The sequence below is a fragment of the Anabrus simplex genome, chromosome 6 (genome assembly GCF_040414725.1).
Source record: "Anabrus simplex isolate iqAnaSimp1 chromosome 6, ASM4041472v1, whole genome shotgun sequence".
Taxonomy (NCBI): domain Eukaryota; kingdom Metazoa; phylum Arthropoda; class Insecta; order Orthoptera; family Tettigoniidae; genus Anabrus; species Anabrus simplex.
In genome coordinates this window covers 133,736,350-133,759,495 of record NC_090270.1, presented here as the reverse complement: position 1 = coordinate 133,759,495, position 23,146 = coordinate 133,736,350, and the positions used below count along the sequence as shown (strand labels likewise).

The 23,146-nt window shown below is 39.9% G+C and overlaps 1 protein-coding gene across 2 annotated transcripts in view; it reads right to left on the bottom strand.

The window, feature by feature from the left end:
* Window positions 1-23,146, bottom strand: part of LOC136876197 (lon protease homolog 2, peroxisomal) — a 212,228-nt gene that overhangs the window by 160,899 nt on the left and 28,183 nt on the right. For both annotated transcript variants that reach the window (XM_067149939.2, XM_067149940.2), the window contains one exon: window positions 13,380-13,476. In XM_067149939.2, the coding sequence (XP_067006040.1) occupies window positions 13,380-13,476 (97 nt within the window). The remainder of the gene's footprint in view (window positions 1-13,379; window positions 13,477-23,146) is intronic.

The window sequence follows — 23,146 nt, the reverse complement described above, 5'->3', positions numbered from 1 at the left end:
ACATGAAATCTTGAATTTACTTCTAATTTACTTAAATGGCTGTATTTAAATTATTTTCGACAACAGGGTATAATATACCAGATGATACTTGTATGCTGGGATACATATATATATATGTGTGTGTTTTTTTCCTATTTGTTTTACGTCGCACCCATACAGATTGGTCTTATGGCGACTATGGGATAGGAAAGGCCTAGGAATGGGAAGGAAGCGGCTGTGGCCTTAATTAAGGTACAGCCCCCAGCATTTGCCTGGTGTGAAAATGGGAAACCACAGAAAACCATCTTCACAGCTACCGGCAGTGGGGTTCGAAACCACTACCTCCCGGATGCAAGCTCACAGCTGCACGCTCCTAACCGCATGGCCAACTCACATGGTGGATACATATTTACAATATCAACATAATAAAGGGGGTGATGGGGTAATACAACCGTCGTAATCGATAAAAATGAATACATTAGCAAAACAAAGAAATTTTTTATGGTCAGTTCATTTTCCATAGTTAAAAGGGACCCCACTCAGAGAATTCAACAATTGCTGAAACAGACCCTAAAGAACAGCCCGTACCTATTTACAGATCAAGAAAAAACAGAATTAATAATTATGAATCCAGGTCTTCCCACTGCAAAAACCCTTCCTAAAATACACAAGACCGGCATCCCCATTCGCCCGATCATCAACAACAGACCAAACCCTTTGTACAATATATCTCAATTTATCCAAAAGTTTTTGAGGAAGAATTACCAATTTAGGTCCAAAAAATCCATTAAAAACACTACAGATCTAATTGAAAAATTTAAAAAGTTCAATATCCAACCCCATCACTCCATTCTTTTGATATCGTAAATATGTATCCCAGCATACAAGTACCAAGTACAGACATCGTCCTTCAGCCACATTAAAGAAAGAAAACCCTATTATCGAAAATAATTTAAATAAATACAGCCACTTACATAAAATAGAAATCCAGGATTTCATGCCCATTCTAAAATTAGTTGTAAATAACAATTTCTTCACTTTTAATAACATCATCTATCAACAGGAAGGTTTGGCAACGGGCTCGCCTGCCTCGGGTACCTTAGCAGAAATATACCTAGATTTTCTAGAACATACTAAAATTGACAACAGTAAAAACTTCAACAATATTTTCCTGTGGGCTAGATATGTAGACGATATCTTAGTAATTATGGATGAAAAACAGTCGACGCTGCTACCACTCTCCTCAGTCTTAATGACGTTGATTCACATATTAAATTCACACTGGAATCCGAAAAAGACCAAAAAGTAAACAATTTAGATTTCCTTTTTAAATTATAAGATCTTCAGAAAACCCACTCAAACTGCTTCTACAATCCGCCAAGAATCAATACATCCACAGACCCACAAACTAGCAACTTACAATAGCTTAGTTCACCGAGCCTTTACTGTACCTATGTCTAAAAAGATCTAAAAAGCGAAGTGAACACCATTTTAGGTATTGCAAAATCCAATGATTACAATAATTTTTTCATTGAAAGAATAATAAACAAATACAGACATCGTCCTTCAGCCACATTAAAGAAAGAAAACCCAACGTCCCCTTAATCTCCACCTTCATGCTTAACACTAGAACGGCGGAAAATCTAACATTCCTAGAACGGCGGTAAGGGGCCATTTTGACCCATCATGGGAAATGCTTGGAAACGTTCAAAATAGAACACAATAAGGTATGTATATTCTTCTACTGGGTTTCCACAATTTTATTTTATGCATAAACACCTGACATTAGTGTATGGACCTTTTATGTTACTGATGGACACATGAATAATCACAAATAACTGCACCATGTTTCTGTTTTTGTAAGGAGTTTTCACAAAATTATCCAATTGAACACCCTTTATTAGTCAGTCGTGCACATTGCAACAATAATAACACTTTCAGAAATTCTTTAGGAAAATCAAAAACACCCTAAACACATTTTGCAAACACCTCTACTTTTCGTGCACATTTTCCGCATACTGCTTTGAGGCACTTGCTGCAGGCATCGCTAGACTTGTTGCCTTTACACAGACCAACTTGGCACTACTTCTGCTTTTCAGATGGACACGGTCCCACAGCATCCTCCTCTTGTTGTTTTTGTTATTGTTGTTGTTGCCCTTGCTAATCCCGCCTCCAGTTGGAGGAGGAATTTCTTCCACTTTATCTTCCTACACGTTACTTGCTTGTAAATGACCCAAGCACTGTTAGCTGTCAGGTCTAGGATATTGTGAAGTCATGCATTGGCCACCTCCAGCATGCAGCCTTGGTGGGTATATTTATGGGACATTTGGTCAACCACAACTACCCCGTGTTTAGTGCCGTTGTAGGAAGTTACAGTTTCTGGCTTCTTCTTTCGCTCTGTGCTCATTGTTACTTGAGTGTGCCGTATGCTGACAAGAAAGACGTTCTTGTTCTTCTTCCCTTGGTACACTGTCAAGGTGCATTGTGAGTTCTCAGTCTGTCGCAAGATAGTTGTAAAGTACAATTGAGACATGGACTTCTTCATCTCAGTAGGGATTTCCTGACAAATGGGGTTGATTGTTCCACCAACCAAGTATTTTTCTCTTGGAGCTACTTAGCAAGTTGGAGTGATGTGAAGAAGCTGTTTGTCATCACGTATCTCCCTTGGTTTAGAAACGGCTGCATGAGGCGAAGTACCACATACTCTTCCAGTGACTGCTTATCCGGTCGTGTGTCGACTTTACCAAGGTATGGAAAGGCATTGCAGATATATTTTCAGTTCACATCTGCAGCAATCCAGAATTTGAGTCCATACTTGTCGGGCTTGTTTGTCATAAATTGGCTAACTGTTTTTCTTTTTTTTTTTTGCCTATTTGCTTTACGTCGCACCGACACAGATATGTCTTATGGCGACGATGGGATAAGAAAGGCCTAGGAAATGGAAGGAAGTGGCCGTGGCCTTAATTAAGGTACAGCCCCGGCATTTGCCTAGTGTGAAAATGGGAAACCACGGAAAACATTCTTCAGGGCTGCCGACAGTGGGGTTCAAACCCACTATCTCCCGATTACTGGATACCGGCCACACTTAAGTGACTGCAACTACCGAGCTCGGTAAATTGGGTAAATCAGCACCTGGTTTTTCTGGGAAGTAATCGCTCATCAACTGTAATATTTTTACTTGGGCGGAAACAGTGAAGGTAACTTTCTACGAATTTGCCCCAGATTTCAGAGACAAGAGCGAACCTGTTAGCTGGCAGGCGCTCAGCTCGGGTTGATTTCTTGTCGAAATGGAGGAATCTGAGAGACTCTCGAAATCTATCACCTGACATTGTGTCACTCATGAATTGCTGTCCACAAGAACACGACCATAGTTCATCCACAGGAACACCTATCGAACACAGGACACCACGGGTATACATGATGGCAATTATAGCCCCCAACTCCTCGAGCGACACGGTCCAGTCCACGTTCTGGAGTTCTTTATGAGCGTTTGATTCTGTGCGTCATTTCATTAGATGAAACAAAGATTCATCAAAGAGGAGACGAAAGGCAATAATGACGGAGTCGTCAACTCGGTGGTAAGAATATGTTGTTGGACATCCTCGCATGTTCACTGCAGCCCACCTTCCAGATGAAGAGTTTGAATCCAAGACCTTCCACTCAGTTCCGTCTCGGGCGACCACCTTCACTGATGAAACAATTAACTAAGACTGAGACATCTGAGGCGAGTTCAGAGGCAGATTAGCACTTTTGAATTCTCCTGCAGATAATTCATCCTGTCTCGTTATGATCTTCGTCCTCGCTAGTCTCGCTTGTTTTAAGCAAAAAATCACCATCTGAATCGGAGAGTTCACTTTCAGACTCAACATCTCAATTTTCTAGCATACGAGACACCTCGTAAACAGGAAGACGATCATAACACGACATGTCTGTAAGAGGAACACTTTCTAAATGATGAGATGAATACAATAATCCTGCTAACTGGAACACTCATTTGACAGTATCTATTATGAACTGGCACATTCGATTGGGGCATCTAAACATAACGGATCTACGTCAGGCAGTCCGATACGAGAATGGAACCAAGGGAATTGATTCATTCCGATATTTGCGGCCCTATGAGGGTTTCCTCGAATGGGAACGCGCGTTACTTCATCACATTCGTCGACAATGCGACTGGATGGTGCGAAGTTAAGTTTCTTCGTCAGAAAAATGAAGTCATTAATGAGTTTCAGGACTTCAGAAAACGTCTGGAAACACAGAAAATGCAAAGATAAAGATTTTGCAGTCTGATAATGGTACAGAAAACGTGAATTCCAAATTCGATGCATTGTTGAAAAGCTGCGGGATCCCACGACGCCTGACAATTCCGCGTAACCCGGAACAAAATGGAATAGCGGAAAGAAAAAAACGTACACTCGTCGAGATGGCCAGATGTTTATTAATGCAGTCCGGACTTCCTCCTTCTTTCTGGGCAGAGGCTGTTTCAACAGTGAATTACATTAGGAACAGATGTCCTACAAGTAAACTGAGTGGACGAACTCCTTACGAAGCCTGGACTGGAAAGGTTCCAAATGTTTGTAAATTCGAAAAAAATTTGGATGTGAAATCGATCGCCGAACATAGGAAAATTCGACCCTCGGGGGAAAAAGGGCATATTCCTCGGATATGTGGAGCAGTCCAAAGGTTTCAGAATTTGGATACTACAGGAACAAAAAGTGGAAATATCACGTGATGTCAAGTTTTTCAAAGGAGACAGAAAAGAGCAAAAATACGATCTTGATATTTTTCCAAGTCAGCGCCCAAATGTAGAGCACTTTGATGAAGATCATCCCAGGATAGAGCCAGAGCAGGTTGATCCTTTCATCAATGTAAACATAACTCCTAGAGACACAGAACGTACAGAAAGCACCAAAGATCCGGATAGTTCTGAAGAAGAATTTCTTGGTTTTGAAAATGAACCAGAACCAGAAATACGACAATCTCGACATGCTCCAGGAAGACCAAAAATGATCCGTTCGGGAACACGCAGACCTCGAAAGCTTTACCGGGAACACGATGGAGGACAAACTGATTCGGTATGTCTGGCTGAGGTTCCAATTCAGATGGCATTTTCAGGTCCAGAGAAAAATGAGTGGATGCTGGCGATGGCAGATGAATTTGTCTCTCTTCTAAGAAACAAGACCTGGGATCTTGTAGACCGCCCAGAAAATAGGACGACAATTGGAAGTTGTGTAGTCCTTAGGAATAAGTACGGAGCAAATGGTGAGATCACAAGAAGGAAGGCTCGAGTCGTGGCCAGGGCGTTTTCCCAGAGGCCAGGTAGAGATTACACTGAAACATTCGCACCAGTAGCACGACTCAGCTCAATACGAATGGCTATTGCGCTCGCTGCTTATCATGGAATGTATGTCCGACAATTTGATGTTGCAACTGCATACTTAAATGGAATTGTTGAAGAGGAAATCTTTATGGAAGTACCAAACTACACAGAGAAATACTCAAATTCATTGTACAGGAAAGTAAGGCAACATCCGAGATCATAGCTGAAGCCAAGAGGATGCTGAAGATGTTGAACAAGGATTGTGTGTGCCATATTAAAAAGGCTCTGTATGGCTTGAAGCAGGATGGCCGCTGTTGGCACCAACGCTTGAATGAGCAACTACTAAAGCTTGGTGTCAAACCAACGTCTGGCGATTCGAGCGTCTGTGTGAAGGGTTCTGATGCTGATGCTCTCCTAATCATAGTTTATGTTGATGACATTTTAGTTTTGTCACAGAACTCGAGAGAAACTGACGAGGTCCACAAATTTCTACAAAAGTTGTTTGAGGTCAAAGACATAGGAGACATTAAGTACTGTCTCGGGATTTTTTCTCGAGATGAATCCGGTTTCACCTTGAAACATAAAGATTACGTTACAGACATCTTAGGTCACTTTCAAATGTCTGATTGCAAGCCCGTGGCCACACCAATTGAAGCTGGAATTAAACTGTCAAGATTAAGTACTTGGTCCAAGGATGATGGGGAGAGGCCCCCCCTACAGAGAGCTCATAGGTGCTCTTATGTACTTATCAACTGCAACGCATCCAGACATATCTCATGCAGTGAGTGTCTTAAGCCAATACAATGATTCTTTTGGCAAAGAACACTGGCAAGCAGCGAAGAGGGTACAGAAGTACCTGAGGGGTTCTTCTGATGCGGGAATCACCTTTGGTAGCGATATCAGTAATCTAACTGGCTATGTAGATGCTGATTGGGCTGCATGCATCAATGATCGCAAATCATACACTGGCTTTGCCTTCACAATGTATGGCGGAGTCATATCTTGGGAATCCAGGAAACAACGGACAGTGGCATTGTCCTCAACAGAGGCTGAATATATGGCCTTGAGTGAGGCTTCAAAAGAGGCAGTGCACTTACTACGACTAGCAAGGGAGATAGGCATTAACTGCGTGTCGACTATGCAGCTATATAACGACAACATTGGAGCTCAGAAACTTGCTGGAAATTCTGTTTTCCACTCTCGGACTAAGCACATTGATGTGCGACATCATTTTGTACGAGAGGTTCTTTCATCTGGCCACATTCACCTCGAATACTTGTCAACTGAGAGGATGCCTGTAGGGACTACCGAAGGATAAACACTGGAAGTGTTTAGAATACCTGGGTGTCAGAAGACTGAAACGTTGAAGTTGGTTCAGCCTTCGAGAGGGGGTATCGAGAATGTTTTTATATATATTCATATGACTCTACCGAGCTCGATAGCTGCAGTCGCTTAAGTGCGGCCAGTATCCAGTATTCGGGAGATAGTAGGTTCGAACCCCACTGTCGGCAGCCCTGAAGATGGTTTTCCGTGGTTTCCCATTTTCACACCAGGCAAATGCTGGGGCTGTACCTTAATTAAGGCCACGGCCGCTTCCTTCCACTTCCTAGCCCTTCCCTGTCCCATCGTCGCCATAAGACCTATCTGAGTCGGTGCGACGTAAAGCAACTAGCATATGACTCTGGCTGAGCCACCATCAAGTAGCCACATACAGTACAAGACTTTTCCTCCAGTTATACTGAATGGTAGAGTTATTCCATTCAGCCAAACTGTGAGAAATCTTGGAGTGACAATGAACGAAACTTTAAATTGGTCTGAATATATTAAGAATGTGTGGAAAAAAATATTTTTGATACTCCAGTCGGTTAAAAGAAACAGCAATATTTTACCTTGTAATGTGAGAGTCAAACTTACACAAACGCTAGTGCTTCCCGTCCTCGACTACTGTGACGTCAATTTGGTAGACGCAACAAAAGAGCAGACTTTGAAACTTCAGCGAGCGCTTAATTGTTGCCTTAGATTTATATACAGTCTGAGTTATGATACGCACGTCACCCCATACTATTACACTATTTCATGGCTGAAACCTGACAAATGACGAACGTATCACATACTGATACAGATATACAGACTGCTCTCTGAAGACATACCACTATACATTTCTTCCCAGCTTAAGTATTTGTCCTCCTTTCAAAGCAGTGATACCCGCTCTGGTTCTTCCCTTTCTGTTCCTGTTCACCGATCCTCTATGTACAACAATTCCTTTGTTGTGGCGGGTTCTAGACTTTGGAATTCCCTACCAGTCAGTGTCAGAAATTCCACCTCATTACCTAAATTTAAGACTGCTTGCCGAGACTACCTGCTAAATGCAGCTGACTAACTTGTATGACTGGAAGATCGAATGAATGTGAGTTAGAAAAGAGTAATGTATTTTTGTGTAGGTTATTATTTACTATAGGCCTATAATATTATGTACTCAAACTCTGCTCCCAATGATGTATCACTACAGTGGTTAAGTGTAAGAGAGGGCCAAGAGCCCTAACTTCGCCACATACAAAGGCATAATAAATAAATAAATAAATAAATAAATAAATGTGTTGAGCTCGGATGTTAGGCAAAATGCCTTTTTTTGTCTATTTTTGCTTCCGTAGCCTATTTTATAATTTAATTCCTTTATTTAGCCTTTTTTAAGTTGTTTGGAAATTTTCTGCCGTTATTTATGTACTGTATTTAAATTAATCATCGGAAGGAAAAACTGTATAATTCCAACGTACTTTATTAATAATAAAGAAATAATCATTTTTCACTTAACAGATAAAAAGCGATATTTACACAAACAATATTTTCATATTACACAAATCTCTACTGAAAATTCCACAACCCAAATGGTCAAGAGGGTTTCCAGGTTCCGTCCTTGCTACGCAAAATTAATCATAATAAATTCTTAAGTTACAAATGATAAAGCAAATGGTGATTACACCACGCATTCAAACAACACAAGGCAAGTTACAGTCCCAAAAATAAGGAAAGAATTATCAATATTAACCAAAACGTGGAAGGAAGAAAAGATTAAAATCCATATACATGAAGGCATGGAATACCATCCCGCAAAAATATATACAAAATAATAGTTAAACCCAAGCTCAGAACAAATTTAAGGAAATCAGGGGTAAACAAGCGAAAAGAGACTAAAGCAGTAGAACTGAAATTTATATATGTGGAATAAATTTCAAATCTCAGTCCACAATAATGTACATCAGATATTAAAACCAACAAAATGGCACTCAAAGGGCATCACAGAGAGAGGAACAAAATCATCATTCCACAACCCTCACAGGAAAATGAACTAAAAGGGTGCACAAAAAGATTAAATTACAGGACCAAAATACATGGGTGCTTACAAAATGGGAGATGTATTTCACAGTAACTTACCACATGCAGTACAACACACCGATAATTATGATTATAATCATCATTTGCATTATAAACAAGAAATTACATAAAATTACAACTACATAACTAAAAGAATAACTGTTTTAATAATAATATATTTTATTGCAGCCAATGGCTGTTTTGATCCTACATTTTAACTCAAAATCATCCCCTACAGGATGTTAGTGTAAGCCTTATCTGACCCCAGCCGGAGGACTACGCTTCATCTTTACAGTCGATCGAGGAGACATGACTAGCACATGTACCCCAGCGTTCCAGCTATCACTCACTCGGCACAAGTTAGCCGATTCATTACCAGATTGCGTGAGAGTCCACAATAAGTCACATCCAACACTCAGAAGCCACAAACAATGAGCTGCTCACAAATAGTACTCGAGCAGGGTAACAGAAAGTGCAGCGGTAAGCTTTATGCGAACAGAATACCTTTCTCCTTTTCACAATAAGGATTCAGAGGAAATGAAATCAATGTTGAAGTTCATCTTGTAATACAATAAATGTTGATATGGTGTCGAAAGACATAAACGGAATACAGTTGCTTATCCGTACAAAATGTAAGTTGCAATAAGCATGTTCATATCGTTATTTACTTCACACAATGAGTTCATTCAAGGACAGATAGGTTAATAACTGTCAATCGCAGAGGAAGGTGCATCAAGTCCTCACGTCTCAATGGAAAATCAAAGTGTTTTCGATGAGTGACGAAGTGAAAATTGTCCGTGCGTTTGAGGGTCGAAACTAGTGAAGGGACACATTGAATTTGGTTTGCCAGAGTTCACATTTTATAAGATCATAAAGCAAACAGTGCTCTGACGGACATGGAAAAACAGGCAGTCTCTCACTATTCATAGAGAACTGGCTGATAATTCTCGAATAATGATGAAATCTTTTCTTATCGGTGCTATTTAAGGTTAAAAGGCAGATTTTGATTGGTTAACAAACCTCAGAACAGTAGTAATAACTCCAAAAGGATAAATAAACAACTGAAGAGTGATCTGGTTACTAAACCTCCAAACATAATCATTCTTGATAATTATAGTTGCAGGACATCACACAAGGTAGCACTAGAAAACTGCTGCTAGAGAACTATACTCCAAACACTCTGAACTTCTTGGATATAAAATAGTTCAACCAGTTCTATATAGATAAGACCACAGTCAGACGTATGGCGGCATTTGAGAAGAGCCATAACTAATGGAATTCTTCTTCTTTTATTATTATTCTTTCTTTCTTTGTTATGCCCATTCAAAGTGTACATTTGAACTTGTTTGTTGGCCTGGTGTTTTTCGCCTTCATGTCTGTGTCTGTTAGGTCATCAGCCCAGAGGCTGGTTGGATCCTCAAATTGCACCACCTACTGAGCTCGATAGCTGCAGTCGCTTAAGTGCGGCCAGTATCCAGTATTCGGGAGATAGTAGGTTCAAACCCCACCGTCGGCAGCCCTGAAAATGGTTTTCCGTGGTTTCCCATTTTCACACCAGGCAAATGCTGGGGCTGTACCTTAATTAAGGCCACGGTGCTTCCTTCCCACTCCTAGCCCTTCCCTGTCCCATCATCGCCATAAGACCTATCTGTGTCGGTGCGACGTAAAGCAAATAGGCAAAAAAAAAAAAAAAAAAAAAGTTAGCCAATTTATGACAAACAAGCCCGACAAGTATGGTATTATTATTATTATTATTATTATTATTATTATTATTATTATTATTATTATTATTATTACTTTACTTCTATCAAAAAGGAGCGAATGAGTTGAAACCCCAGCATACTGTAGCTAAAGTCTGCTGAAAGAATTCCTCCATATCGTTTGAGTAATTTGATATTATTGCCATGCCAAAATCATTCTCTGTTGGAATACTTCATAAAAAATAAAGTAGAAGAAGAGGGTTTTACCAGAAGTATCTGATGGGTTAAGGTTTAAAAAACATAAGGCGAAAATGGCAAAAGAATCAAGAAGAGATCATCCAAATTACAATCTCTTATGTTGAAATGAAGTTCATCTTTAAATTGTACAAGTGCTACATTATGGATAATAATTTTGTATCTGTTGTGTTGTATGCACAGTATGTAATAAATCAAAAATAATAAAATATGAAAGTTGACAAAATGTCTGTTTACTACCTAAATGTTATCATTTTTGAGAAATTCTATTACACATTCATTAGTGTTAAGAGGAACCAGCTAACCACTTGACGTACTTTGACGGATCTCTCCATTCTGGCTCTTGACTGCACTCTGGTACAAAGACGGATCTCTCCGTCTGCGCGTAGTGTTTATTTCCGGACCCACTCCAAGCAGGCTTCCTTTGTGAAAGGACTTGATACTAGTAAGATAACCTCTTGACAGATGGAAGCACAGTTTTATTCCATTGAAGTATTTGATAAAAACTTCTGTGCAGTCATTCCATGGAAAGAATAACCTGTATCTTAGCAACCTCATCCTAAGCGAAATCATGGCTGCCTCCAAGTTGAGTGAAGAAGCGATTATAATGGAATTTTTAGAAGAGAATGACATTGATAAAGAGATAAGCGATGAAGAATGTAGTGGAAGTAAAAGTAGTGAAAGTGGTTCGTGTGACAGTGACGTGAGCGCTGGTAGGGGTGAACAAAGTGCTGTTTTGCCATCAAATGTGTCACTGAATTTTAGGCCTATATCTGATGCCACACCAACGACTTCTAATCATATTTTACACGATAGGAAATGGAACTGGGAGCACGTAAGTAATACTCCAGAGTGTCATTCATGCAGCGAAACTGGTGAAATAAATAGTGTTGTTCAAAGGCACCTAGGACAATGCCTGAATGAACTGCAAGTTGTGAACTAATTTCTAATAGCAGACTTTTGGGAACATCTAACCAAAGATACAAATTCTACGCAGGTAAATGTCTTGTATCAGTTGCTAAGGATATAAATAGGATAATGACATATGAAAAGGAACACTGGTTTCCTATATCTGTGGATGAAATGAAGATCAGATTACCTTGAATTTGTGAAGTATGATGACAAGAAGTTCAGACCCAATCTTGTTGTTGACTACAACTGTGGAATGGGTGGTGTTGATTCCCATGACCAGAGACTCGCATCATTCCCCTTGAAGAGGAAGTATGTAAAAGGATGCAAAAAATATATACTTCTACATGCTAGACATGACACTTCTGAATTCCAACATCATTCATCGCCTCCTCAACCCTGACAAGAAGCGAGTAGGCTTTACCATCTTCCGGATCAATTTGGCCGAACAGCTGTTGGCAAGTGTGACCCGACTATCCAAAACAAGGACGCCCAAGCCCTGGGGATACACCACTGAGACTTCAGGAGAGGCACTGAGGACACTTTCCAACCAAAATACCCCCAACAACAAAGAAGGCTATCCCATCACGGAGATGCAAAGTCTGTGTGACACGGGGTCTGAGGAAGGAATCTTCACTTGAATGCCACTGGTGCAAGGTGGCACTGCACGTAGATCACTGTTTTATGATCTACCATACGCATAAAGACTTTACAAAGTACATCTGACAGTAGTATGGATATTTCCTCTCATTCGGTTGCTGTAAAGCATGCTTTTTCAGTGTCAGTGATAATATCATGTAAAGTAATGAAAATAAATGGTACACCAAGACATAAATAAGTTCAATTAAATGGCAGAGTATGGTTCATCGGCTAGAGGGCTGAATATTATGATAGTCACGACGCCTCAGTCATGAGGCAAAACGAAGAAGAAGAAGAAGAAGAAATGGTATGGGAATGGGTTAAGACCCAACACTATTGTTCGACAGACCAACTTTGAAAGTGTATGGCAACCATGTTTGCCGTGTAACCAGTGCATGAAACATCACAATTAACATTCTCTAGTGGACACCTTGATCAAAGCCCCTAATATTGAATCATTCTGTCCCTGGAAAGGCAACCATAGGCCAATTTACCGAGGTCTAGGAGAACTTAAATGTCAAGGGTTTTTCCTTTTCATGAAACAATGTACCTATATTGGAGCTTACAATTAGCCACAAACCGTGAATTAAAAATATACTTTTGAGATTCTCTTAATATAGGCTACATGTGGAGCCATATCACACTGTCAACAGTCATGAACAACCACTCTCCCAGAATCAATCAGCAACCACAAGATACATAGACGGTAATCACATGCACACAACTGAAATCAATGACCAGAGTTTAGAGAGGGACAACGTATCCATCATTCAGTTGTTGCTGCCCAGCATATCGCACAGAGATCAGTATTATACCACTAGTTTTGATACAGAAAGATTTATTTTGGGCATAGTCGCAAAGCTCCATGCAAGTCCCAATTATGCAAACTGGGATTTGAAGAACCATCGGTGGAAATAGGTTAGTGAATTATTACTATCCCATTTCTTTTCTTTTTTCTTAGTAGAAAAAAGTTTTATCATTATCGTGATCTTCTCAACATCCATGCTGCTCAACTGCTATACAAGTAGTGATGTGAAGGAGGCCCCCATCTGTGCCAGTTACCTTACTGATCACCTCATTTAGCCATGGAGGGTTTTGGTCGTTCAATGACAGGTTACGAGCAATCAGATTGACAGTATGAAATAGATCACAGCATAAAGCATTATGTAGGAATAAATTATGTTTAATTCCCTACAACTTACCTTTTCCATGTCTTCCTTGGTATTCACTACCACAACACCGATGATATTAGCTGGAAATGTGCTAGTTTGTAACAGTTGACTTTTCACCAATTCTATGCTAAAAAGAAAAATACCATGTCATCAATTTATCGATAAACTTTACTTTAAGTAACATACAGGCACAACCTACATCAATCTCACAGACCTAAAATGAAGCTGGATTCAAGTTGTCCAGTCAAAATTAACATTCATCACATAATGATGACAACAATTATCGGGAAAGATCGATCTCACAGCCCTAAAACTGAAGCTGATCATTCAAGTCGACCAATCAACATTAATAATAAAAAATCAGATCAACAATTAGATGTATGGCTTTTCAGGCATTTGCTCTATTAACCAGCGTTTCGTCTTAGGTCTGACACTAGACTCTTCAGAGCGGGATGTGTCAGACCCTACCCACTGACGCTGGGTGTATGCAGGTGAACTTATCAGAAGCCTATTTATGAGGCACAGTCTGATAACTGCATACGGGAGATAAATCTCCACTATGGAATTAATGCCCGCCTAGCAATTCCGAATGGAAATTCTAAGTTCCCATGGAGGGAATTAGACGAAACGCTGGTTAATAGAGCAAACGCCTGAAAAGCCATACATCTTAGTTGATCTGGTTTTTCGATATGCTCTATTGGGGAAAAATATCTAATTCCCTCCATGGGAACTTAGAATTTCCATTAATAATCAAAACGATGACAAAAATTAAAAGGAATTTCATCAGCTTCACTGGCCTCCAGTCCTTTGACAGTAAATGAATGACCTCATTGGAACTTTTTGAAATAATTTTTCATATGCTGTTTTCAACATTTACCATTGTAAGACAGTAGTTAAGCTCGTATGATACCTTGTGACTTCTTTTCAAATTATCTTGCTTTCTTAATTACAAGATTGCCAGGATTTACAAAGCTCACAAAATTATATAAAAAGAATACAATATTAATTTTAAAAAGGTTGAAAATAAAATCTACAAAGATATATTATGCATTCTTCTGTGAACAACATTACAACACTGGCCTATAACCAAAAGATAAGGAACAAATTTAAAAAAAACAACCTGAACAAGAAAGTAATTTAGAAAATAGATTAATTAAAAAAGGCACAAAACCGTCAACTAAAAAATGTGCATAAATTTATTTTGTATGGCATATAGAGGGTACAAAGAAACTATACATATATGTACTTAACACTATATACACTTAAAGCAGACAGAACAACAATCGGACAAAGGATCAATGGATGGAAATGTATGTAACTTATAGTTTAATGACCAGAGAATTTAGTCGGTTCACTGCCTTTTCACTTGCTGCATGTTCGTGGTACCCTCCCTGGAAGCTCCAAAGTGGGCACATATTCACAACAAGGGTGGAGAGTCTGAGCCACGTCACCGCAGTCGCACTGAGGGCTGGATATTTTTCCCCACTTGTGGAGCCAGAACTTGCATCTTCCAAGACCGGTCCGCACTCTGTTCAACGAAGCCCAGATTCTTCTTGGCAAGTTGAAACCAGCAAGTTTCCCACAGCGGTCAACCCTAGCTGGTCAGGGTTTGAAGCAGCCCACTCTTCCCTACAGGCATTTTTCACGTTGTACTGTGATTCAACCAGCCTCTTTACTAGTTGCCATGATGGATGTCGAGATTTTAATCTTTCATGCTTCTGTGGGTTGCAGTCCTGATGAATTGGCAAGAGTGTATTTGCAGAACATTTTAACCATTCCCTCTTCAGAGCAGTTAGCCTTCAAAGGTGGGGAGGATGGATGTTAGTTAATACTGGCAACCATTTAAGTGGTGTGGATTTGAGTGTGCCAGACACTGTCCTCATGGTATCATTCAGCTGGACATGAACTTTTTCTGTGTGTGCACAATGTTGGTCCATACAGGGCTGCAATATTCTGCAACTGGGTATACTAGGGCAAGAGCTGTTGTTCGGAGGACATGAGCATTTGCTCCCCAGTTAATGCCACTGAGTTTGTGAAGGATGTTGTTACATGTTTTAACCTTTGCTGCTGTTCTGCAGAGGTGTTATTTATACGTCAAAAAGTGATCCAGTACAATACCCAAGTATTTTGAACGTGCACAGCATTTTAGCTGTTGGCCCCTGAATTGAACTTGTGGAATGTAATGGGTTATCCTGTTGTCTAGATGAAAGGTGTTTACATTGGCTATCAATTGCCAGGTGATGAAGCATCTATCCATTTTTAGATCTTGTGTGAGAATGGCTTCAACGGTCTCAAAGTCTGCAGACTGTCCTGTTAGGGCTGTGTCTTCAACATATATAAACTTTCGGCATGCAGATCTTCCATCGATCTGCCATGTAGACATTGAAAAGAAGTGGAGCAAGAACAAAACCCTGCGGCAATCCATCATTTAATCTGTAGGATCTGCTTATGTTTCCATAGAGATGTACTTGAATTAGGCGATTGCACAGCATGTAGTTGAGCACGGAAGCTAGGGTCTAGCAAAGGATAATTTTCAGGAAGCTAGGGTCTTGCAAAGGATAATTTTCAGGAACTTCAGGATCATCCCTCTTCGGCAGACTGTATCATATACTGATGATAAGTCCACAAACACAGCAACCATTTTCATTTTTTTTTTTTCTTCTTGAAAGCCCTGCTCAATATGGCTGGTTAGTGCCAAAACCTGATCGCAACAGCTCTTGTTAGGTCTGAATCCTGCCTGTTCAACTGCAATGTGCTGAAGTACTGTAGCTGAGATTCTGTTATAGATCATCTCTCTAGTAGTTTGTAGCAGATACTCAGTAGAGCAATAGGTCGATAATCTTCCGCATTACAGCCATTTTCCCCAGGATTTACAACAGCAACTACTTTAGTTTTTTTAAGAAGCTGTGGAAGCCTTATTTTCTTTAGGATGTCACTAAAGAATTTAGCAAGCCATTCCATAGTTCCAGGACCACTGTGCATCAGAAATTCGGGATGGATAACATCCAAGCCTGCTGCTTTCCCCAATTTTGCTTCCTTCAAAGCAGCTGAGATCACTGCAACAGAAAAATCCTGGGAGAAATGAGAGTTTGTTTCAGCTCTGGATGGTTCTATCTTTAGCTCGTTTAGGATTTGCATTGTTTCATCGCTTTTTGTGTCTGCTGATGCTCTGGTTAAGCCAACAATTCTGTTTGCTATATGTTCTGGCTTTATTTTAGGGTTCTTGCTATGGTAATTAAGGGTACTACTGCCGAACTTTCTAAGGAGGTACCATGCTTTTCTGCTGGAGTGTTGGAAGTTAATACTAGACGTCAGTGTATGCCATTTTTCCTTTCTGGCAGAGCCTAAGCAACGCAGTAATTCATCAGTGACTTCTGTTTGACTGCTGCATTGGTATTCTTCTGTATACTATATTTGTTGGGACATCTGCAAGAAAATTTATTTTGGTCCAGCAGCTGATGATGTTGCTCATTTCACCTCTTACTCCACTCTGGGATGTATTCCTTTCTAAATCCTCAGGGAATGTGCTTCTTTGCTATAGAACATATCAGTCCAGTAAAACAGTTATAGTTTTCAAGAGTTGGTGGAATCCACTGGATTTTGTGTTTAATCTCACAGGTGAAGAAATCCCATTTAGCCTTTGTAAAGTTCCATCTGGGCACTGAATTTGATCTTATAATTGGAACTTCAATACCGACTTTCAGAAGAACTGGCCTGTGCTGACTTCGGGGGAAACTGTCTAACACTTTTCTTCTGCAGGGAAGAGGTCTCCCCTGTTGGTCCCTGGAAACAAAAGAGAGGTCTGGGTTATAGTCATGTTTCCATCTAGCAGAGTGAAAGGTACCTCTCTCTTTGGCATCATACATCAAGAAAATATCTTCAGCCTCTGCCCATTCTAGTATACTACTGTCATCTGAATTGGTATCTTTATATCCCCAGATGGTGTGGTGACTGTTAAAATCTCTTAGGATGGCAGTAGGATGTTCCACATTCTGGATGGCTTCATTAACCCAGGCTTGGGAAGGAAGGTTATAGATGTTGATAACTTCTATGCCAGCAGTTCTAATTTTGATGGTGAATATAATATTATTAGCGCTTGTAATTAAAGGTTCTACCTGCTCAATGTTGTTCTTAGCGTAAGTTGCTGTTCCATAGCTCTCATGGAAAGTTGCTGCAACAAGACTGTATCCTGGCAACTTACATCTGGACAGGAGTTGGTTTTGGTCTTCACAGTGAGTTTCTTGAAAGAGTACTACTTCCACTTGGTTGTTATTAAGCACTCTTGTATGTCGCTCACTGTCTTGCTTATGCCTTCAACATTTAGTTGTAGTATAGTCAGTGAATGTTCTAGGTCCTTCGTTGTTGTTTGACTCTGAGAAGAACTGTTTGTACTCATGATCACGGTTGTGATATATACTCTATTTGCTGGGATATCTGCAAGAAAATTTATTTTAGTCCAGCAGCTGATGGTTGCTTATTTTGCACTACCCGGGGGGACACGTGGAGGGCACTTTAAGGTTATACCTACGGACGTAAAGCAACAATGATAAATGATAATAAATGATGAGGGAAGATTAAACAAATTCATTTAAGGGCAATTTTAGAGACTTGTTGAATGGTGGAATTGGGAATTCTCAGCCGATTATATACACTCACAAATGGAGAAGGAAAAAAGCCTCGAGCTCCTACCATGTAATCAATCACTTTGGTACAAATGGTACAGGGAAAACGCCATGCTACCCAATACTCACTACATTAAGCTACACGCGGAATGACTGCTGTTTGTTTACTTCTCGCGGAGTATGTAGCTGGGCGGTTAACAATGCTGCCATCCTGTTTACTTAGAACTAAGATAATTCTGCACCTGAATTAATTGATCATTCTGCGTAGTGACCAAGCAAAGGGGGTCTGCGGGCATAAGCCCCCAGGTTAGGGCCCCGAAGCAGTTTTTAGGCCTCTAGCATTCTGTGGGGCGATAACAGCAGATTCTATGTTGATCAGTGACGAAAAGCTGAATTAATTTATCATTTGGGTCAGTGACAAAGCGATTGGTCTGGATTGATTAGTGACAAAACCACTGGAATGTGAACAAGCCCATGGGTAAGGGCCGTAAAGCGGCTTTTAGGTCTCTAACACTCTGTAGGGCAAACACCACATTCTATTCCGCCTACGGCGATAACAGAGCCTTCGATGTGGGCGAGTGCAGTGCATTCAATTTGAAATGTTCCCCTGAATATTTGCTGTTCTGTATTCCAGATTGTTTCCTTTACATGTTCTATTTATGTATGCTCTATTCTGCCAAGGTTTTCTTTTCTTTTTTCTATCTACTTTACGTCGCACCTACACAGATAGGACTTTTGGCGATGATGGGAAAGGGCTAGGAGTGGGAAGGAAGCAACTGTGGCCTTAAGGTACAGCCCCATCATTTGCCTGGTGTGAAAATGGGAAACCACGGAAAACCATCTCCAGGGCTGCCGACACTGGGATTCGAACCCACTATCTCCCAAATACCAGATACTGGCCGCACTTAAGCGACTCCACCTATCGAGCTCGGTCTGCCAGGGTTGGCAACGCAATCTAATTATCATCATTGATGGGAAAAGCATCACATCTCTCTTCACGTTGGCCAAAAGGAATGCAAGTAGCTACTTCAGCAATATCACTTTATTTGCAAATGAGGTGTCTACCTCGGTGGCAAATGGTACACAAAAATACATTATTATCAAGCACTAAATTTTAAATTAACAAGAGAAGAAGACATTTTCCTAAAGTACAGTATTATACAACTTACTCTAACAATTTTTATATTAATCAGACAGCTCATCCTTAATAAATGTATATTATTTACAAAATTCTACTCATATCTTTTGTACTTACAAACATAATCAACCCATATACAGTATGTGGAATTACTTAAAATAATACTATACAACTGCTGTAAGATTAAAATCAATATTGCATTTTTTTTAAACCCATTTTGATACCTAATAAGCATAACGACCTGCTGCGTCTTAACCAGAGCCCTTTGTGCCACTGCTTTTCAGAGTTCCTGAAGGGCCTTCACAGCTACCGTATCGGTCCCAGGGCCCTCGAAGTCCCCATTGTACTTCACTCCTAGAGGCAGTCCCCTACTTTGGCTGTCTAATCTCCACAGACCAGGGGATGGAATTAATTTATTCACAAAAATTCTTTATATACAACCTGCACAGGTTGAATACCCTCTAACATTTCATTTCTCTGTTGCTGTTTATTCTTTTCTTCAATATCTGAAAAGATTTTGGAAAAGGATCAAACACTTCCCCTGGCAAACTGTTCCACTTCTTCACACCCTTCCCAATTTACCCCAATCGCTTCTGCTAAAATCCCTTCTAATTTTATACTTGTGGTCAGCCTTGCCAATGTAATTATTTTCCAACTGAAGCTTCTCATGGATTTCCCCCCATGTTTCCTCTCTTGTATAGGCCCTATATAATCCTGTAAGTCTAGTTTTATCCCTTCTCTTACTTAAAATTTCTCACCGAAGTTTCTCTAACATTTCTGATACACTACTTTTTCTCCTGAAATCCCCTGTTACAAACCTTGCTGCTTTCCTCTGCACGCTACCTATTTCTTTTATTAGGTATTCCTGGTGAGGATAGCAAACACTGTGCAGCATGACCACCATATTGATGGTTTAATTCTTATGAATATTCCTTTTTTTATAAAGACAAGGTCTGGAAAGAAAGAGATATAAAAATATATCTGCTCTGGAAAAAAAGAGATACAAGCATAATATATCCAGCGCTGATCTTTGCCATACGGCAGGCCATCTCAGAAGCTTCAGATTCCCTCTACCAAATATAGCTTAATGTTTTAAAGACATTTCCATATGAGTTAAAGCTTTTAAATATTCTGATGTGGATTTGGTCCCATTCCTATTCCGAGGCCAGAATTTCAATCTTCCTCAGTCAGCACACTGAAACTACCAGCTACCAACACTGCATGTAATATTTTCAATACTTTCAAGAAAGGTCATTCAAAATTTAACAATGAAGAAATACTTTTTGCAAGAAGTGTTGAACTAAAATATTTTATTGTAAATAGTGTGTATATTTGTCTCTAGTTATTCTCAACAGTTCATAGGGTTCTTCTGCTTTTAAATTACTAGACACTGAGCTCGATAGCTGCAGTCGCTTAAGTGCGGCCAGTATCCAGTATTCGGGAGACAGTAGGTCCGAACCCCACTGTCGGCAGCCCTGAAAATGGTTTTCTGTGGATTCCCATTTTCACACCAGGTAAATGCTGGGGCTGTACCTTAATTAAGGCCACGGCTGCTTCCTTGCCATTCCTAGCCCTTTCCTGTCCCATCGTCGCCGTAAGAACTATCTGTGCCGGTGCGACGTAAAACAACTAGCAAAAAAAAAATTTACTAGACAACAACAATGAGCATTGTATTCTGTTATGAGACGTTATGGCTGGCATATCATGTTTCAAATTTTAACACCCAAGATAATTGCAAGAAGTGAGGACAATTTTGTGTAAATAATGTGTGTTCTCAAATAGTTCTTAAAGGAGAACTTCCATTTTTTCAATTACTAGACAGCAACAATGAGCTTTGTAATCTACTATGAGAGTCTCAAATGAAAAGAAACATGTTCCAGGATATGTTTAATATGTTTTTATATTAAATAGTTTTCACTTGTAATGTGAGGTGTACTGATAGGGTGGACCATTGAACATAACATTGTATCTTATTTTTTACAAACCACTTATTCGAACAGCTTGTCTTCTTTCTCCCAAGTCTTCCCAGCCCAACCTTTGCAACATTTTTGTAACGCTACTCTTTTGCCGGAAAGCACCCAGAACAAATCAAGCTGCCTTTCTTTGGATTTTTTCCAGTTCTTGAATCACGTAATCCTGGTGAGGGTCCCATACACTGGAACCATACTCTAGTTAGGGTCTTGTATGCCTTCTCTTTTACATCCTTACTACAACCCCTAAACAGCCTCACAACCATGTGCAGAGATCTGTACCCTTTATTTATAATCCCATTGAAGTGATTACCCCAATGAAGATCTTTACTTATATTAACACATAGGTACTTACATTGATCCCCATAAGGAACTTTCACACCATCAATGCAGTAATTAAAACTGAGAGGACATTTCCTATTTGTGAAACTCACAACCTGATTGTAAACCCCTTTAACCCTCCGTTACACGCGCCGCGGAGTGAGAGTCCGCACTTTATTATTCTTTGGTATCATAGGCCGAAAATGTAAGGCAGAACGGGCTACCTTCTTGTAGCTTCCTTTTGCAACAATACAAAGGCCGTGACGGCGTGAGAATGTCTGAGTATTCACCGAGCTGTTGATTACGGAAGTTTATATTGTCAGGTGCAGACTTGCGGAGTCTGAGTCCGCAGGCGTGTATTGGTGAGTTGTTAATCTTACTCACTGTTTTGGTAAGTCATCCATTCTTCCGTTACTATTTATTATAAAATTATATACTTTTATTACATACAAGTGCAGTAGTGGGCTCATTTTGATATATTTTCTACTTGTGATTATTTACAGTGGAATTAACACGATATTACAAAATGAGCTATGAATAATTATTTTGCATCCTCTTTCCAAGGAGTTGGTGCGATTTATTCCGAGAGTTATGGATCAAATCGAGCAGTCATTGGACGACGATGAAGTTGGTGCAAGTGATTATAGTGATCGGGACGTCGTAAACGATAGTGATCATAATTCTGAGAGCAAACAGTCCACGTACGAAGAGGACGTGACTGAAAGTGAGCAGCATGGAATATATGTTGGAAAGGATGGGGCCGAGTGGAATCATCGCCCTGCAATAGAAGGGTCAGGCAACCTGAACGTAATATTATAAAACATTTCCCTGGAGTAGTAGGAGTTGCCATGAATATTGAGACGCCAGTTGAAGCTCTGCAATTGTTCGTTACCGACGAAATGCTACAAGAAATGGTAACATGCACAAATCGCTATATATACCCTTGTGTCATACAAGTCAAGGAACGACAAAGTTTTATTGGTTCTATCCACTTTCCATGAAGACCATTCTATTGATGATGATTCAGATGGATCAAAACCCTCAATGATTACCTTCTATAATGACACTAATCGGGCGTTGATAACGTGGATGAAATGAAATGCACTTAATCCATGGCAAGAACATCACGACGTCGTGACTTCTTCCGTGCGATATACATCAATTAATAGAATGTAAAGATTACCATGTTATTCCAAGGAGTAAATTAATAACCAGTTATTGTTAATTTACAATTAGTTTTGCTAAGTTCTGTGATTTTCAGTTGATAACTTCTAATTTATTTAAAGGACTGAAATGTTCTTGTAAATGTAGATTGTATACACATTTATCAATATAAATAAAATCAAATAAAGTAATTACGATGTAAGACAGATTGACAAAAGAGAGAAATAAGGAATTCTTGAAAAAATAATTGAAAGGAATGGAAGCTTACAAACAATCGCGGACTGTCAGTCCGCGCGCGTGTAGCGGTGTTACAACAGAGCGCGCGTTTAACGGAGGGTTAATCATCATACCATTGCCGGCTGTCCATCTCACAACATTATCGAGGTAATTTTGCAGTTGCTCACAACCTTGTAACTTATTACTCTATACAGAATAACACCATCTGGAAAAAGCCTTAACTCTGATTACACTTCTTTACTCATTTGTTGGTTATGTGTAGGCAACTCAGGTATGTAGCTTTGTTCTTGTGAGAGAGAGAGAGAGAGAGAGTGTGTGTGTGTAGTTGAAAACAGCTTGTAATAA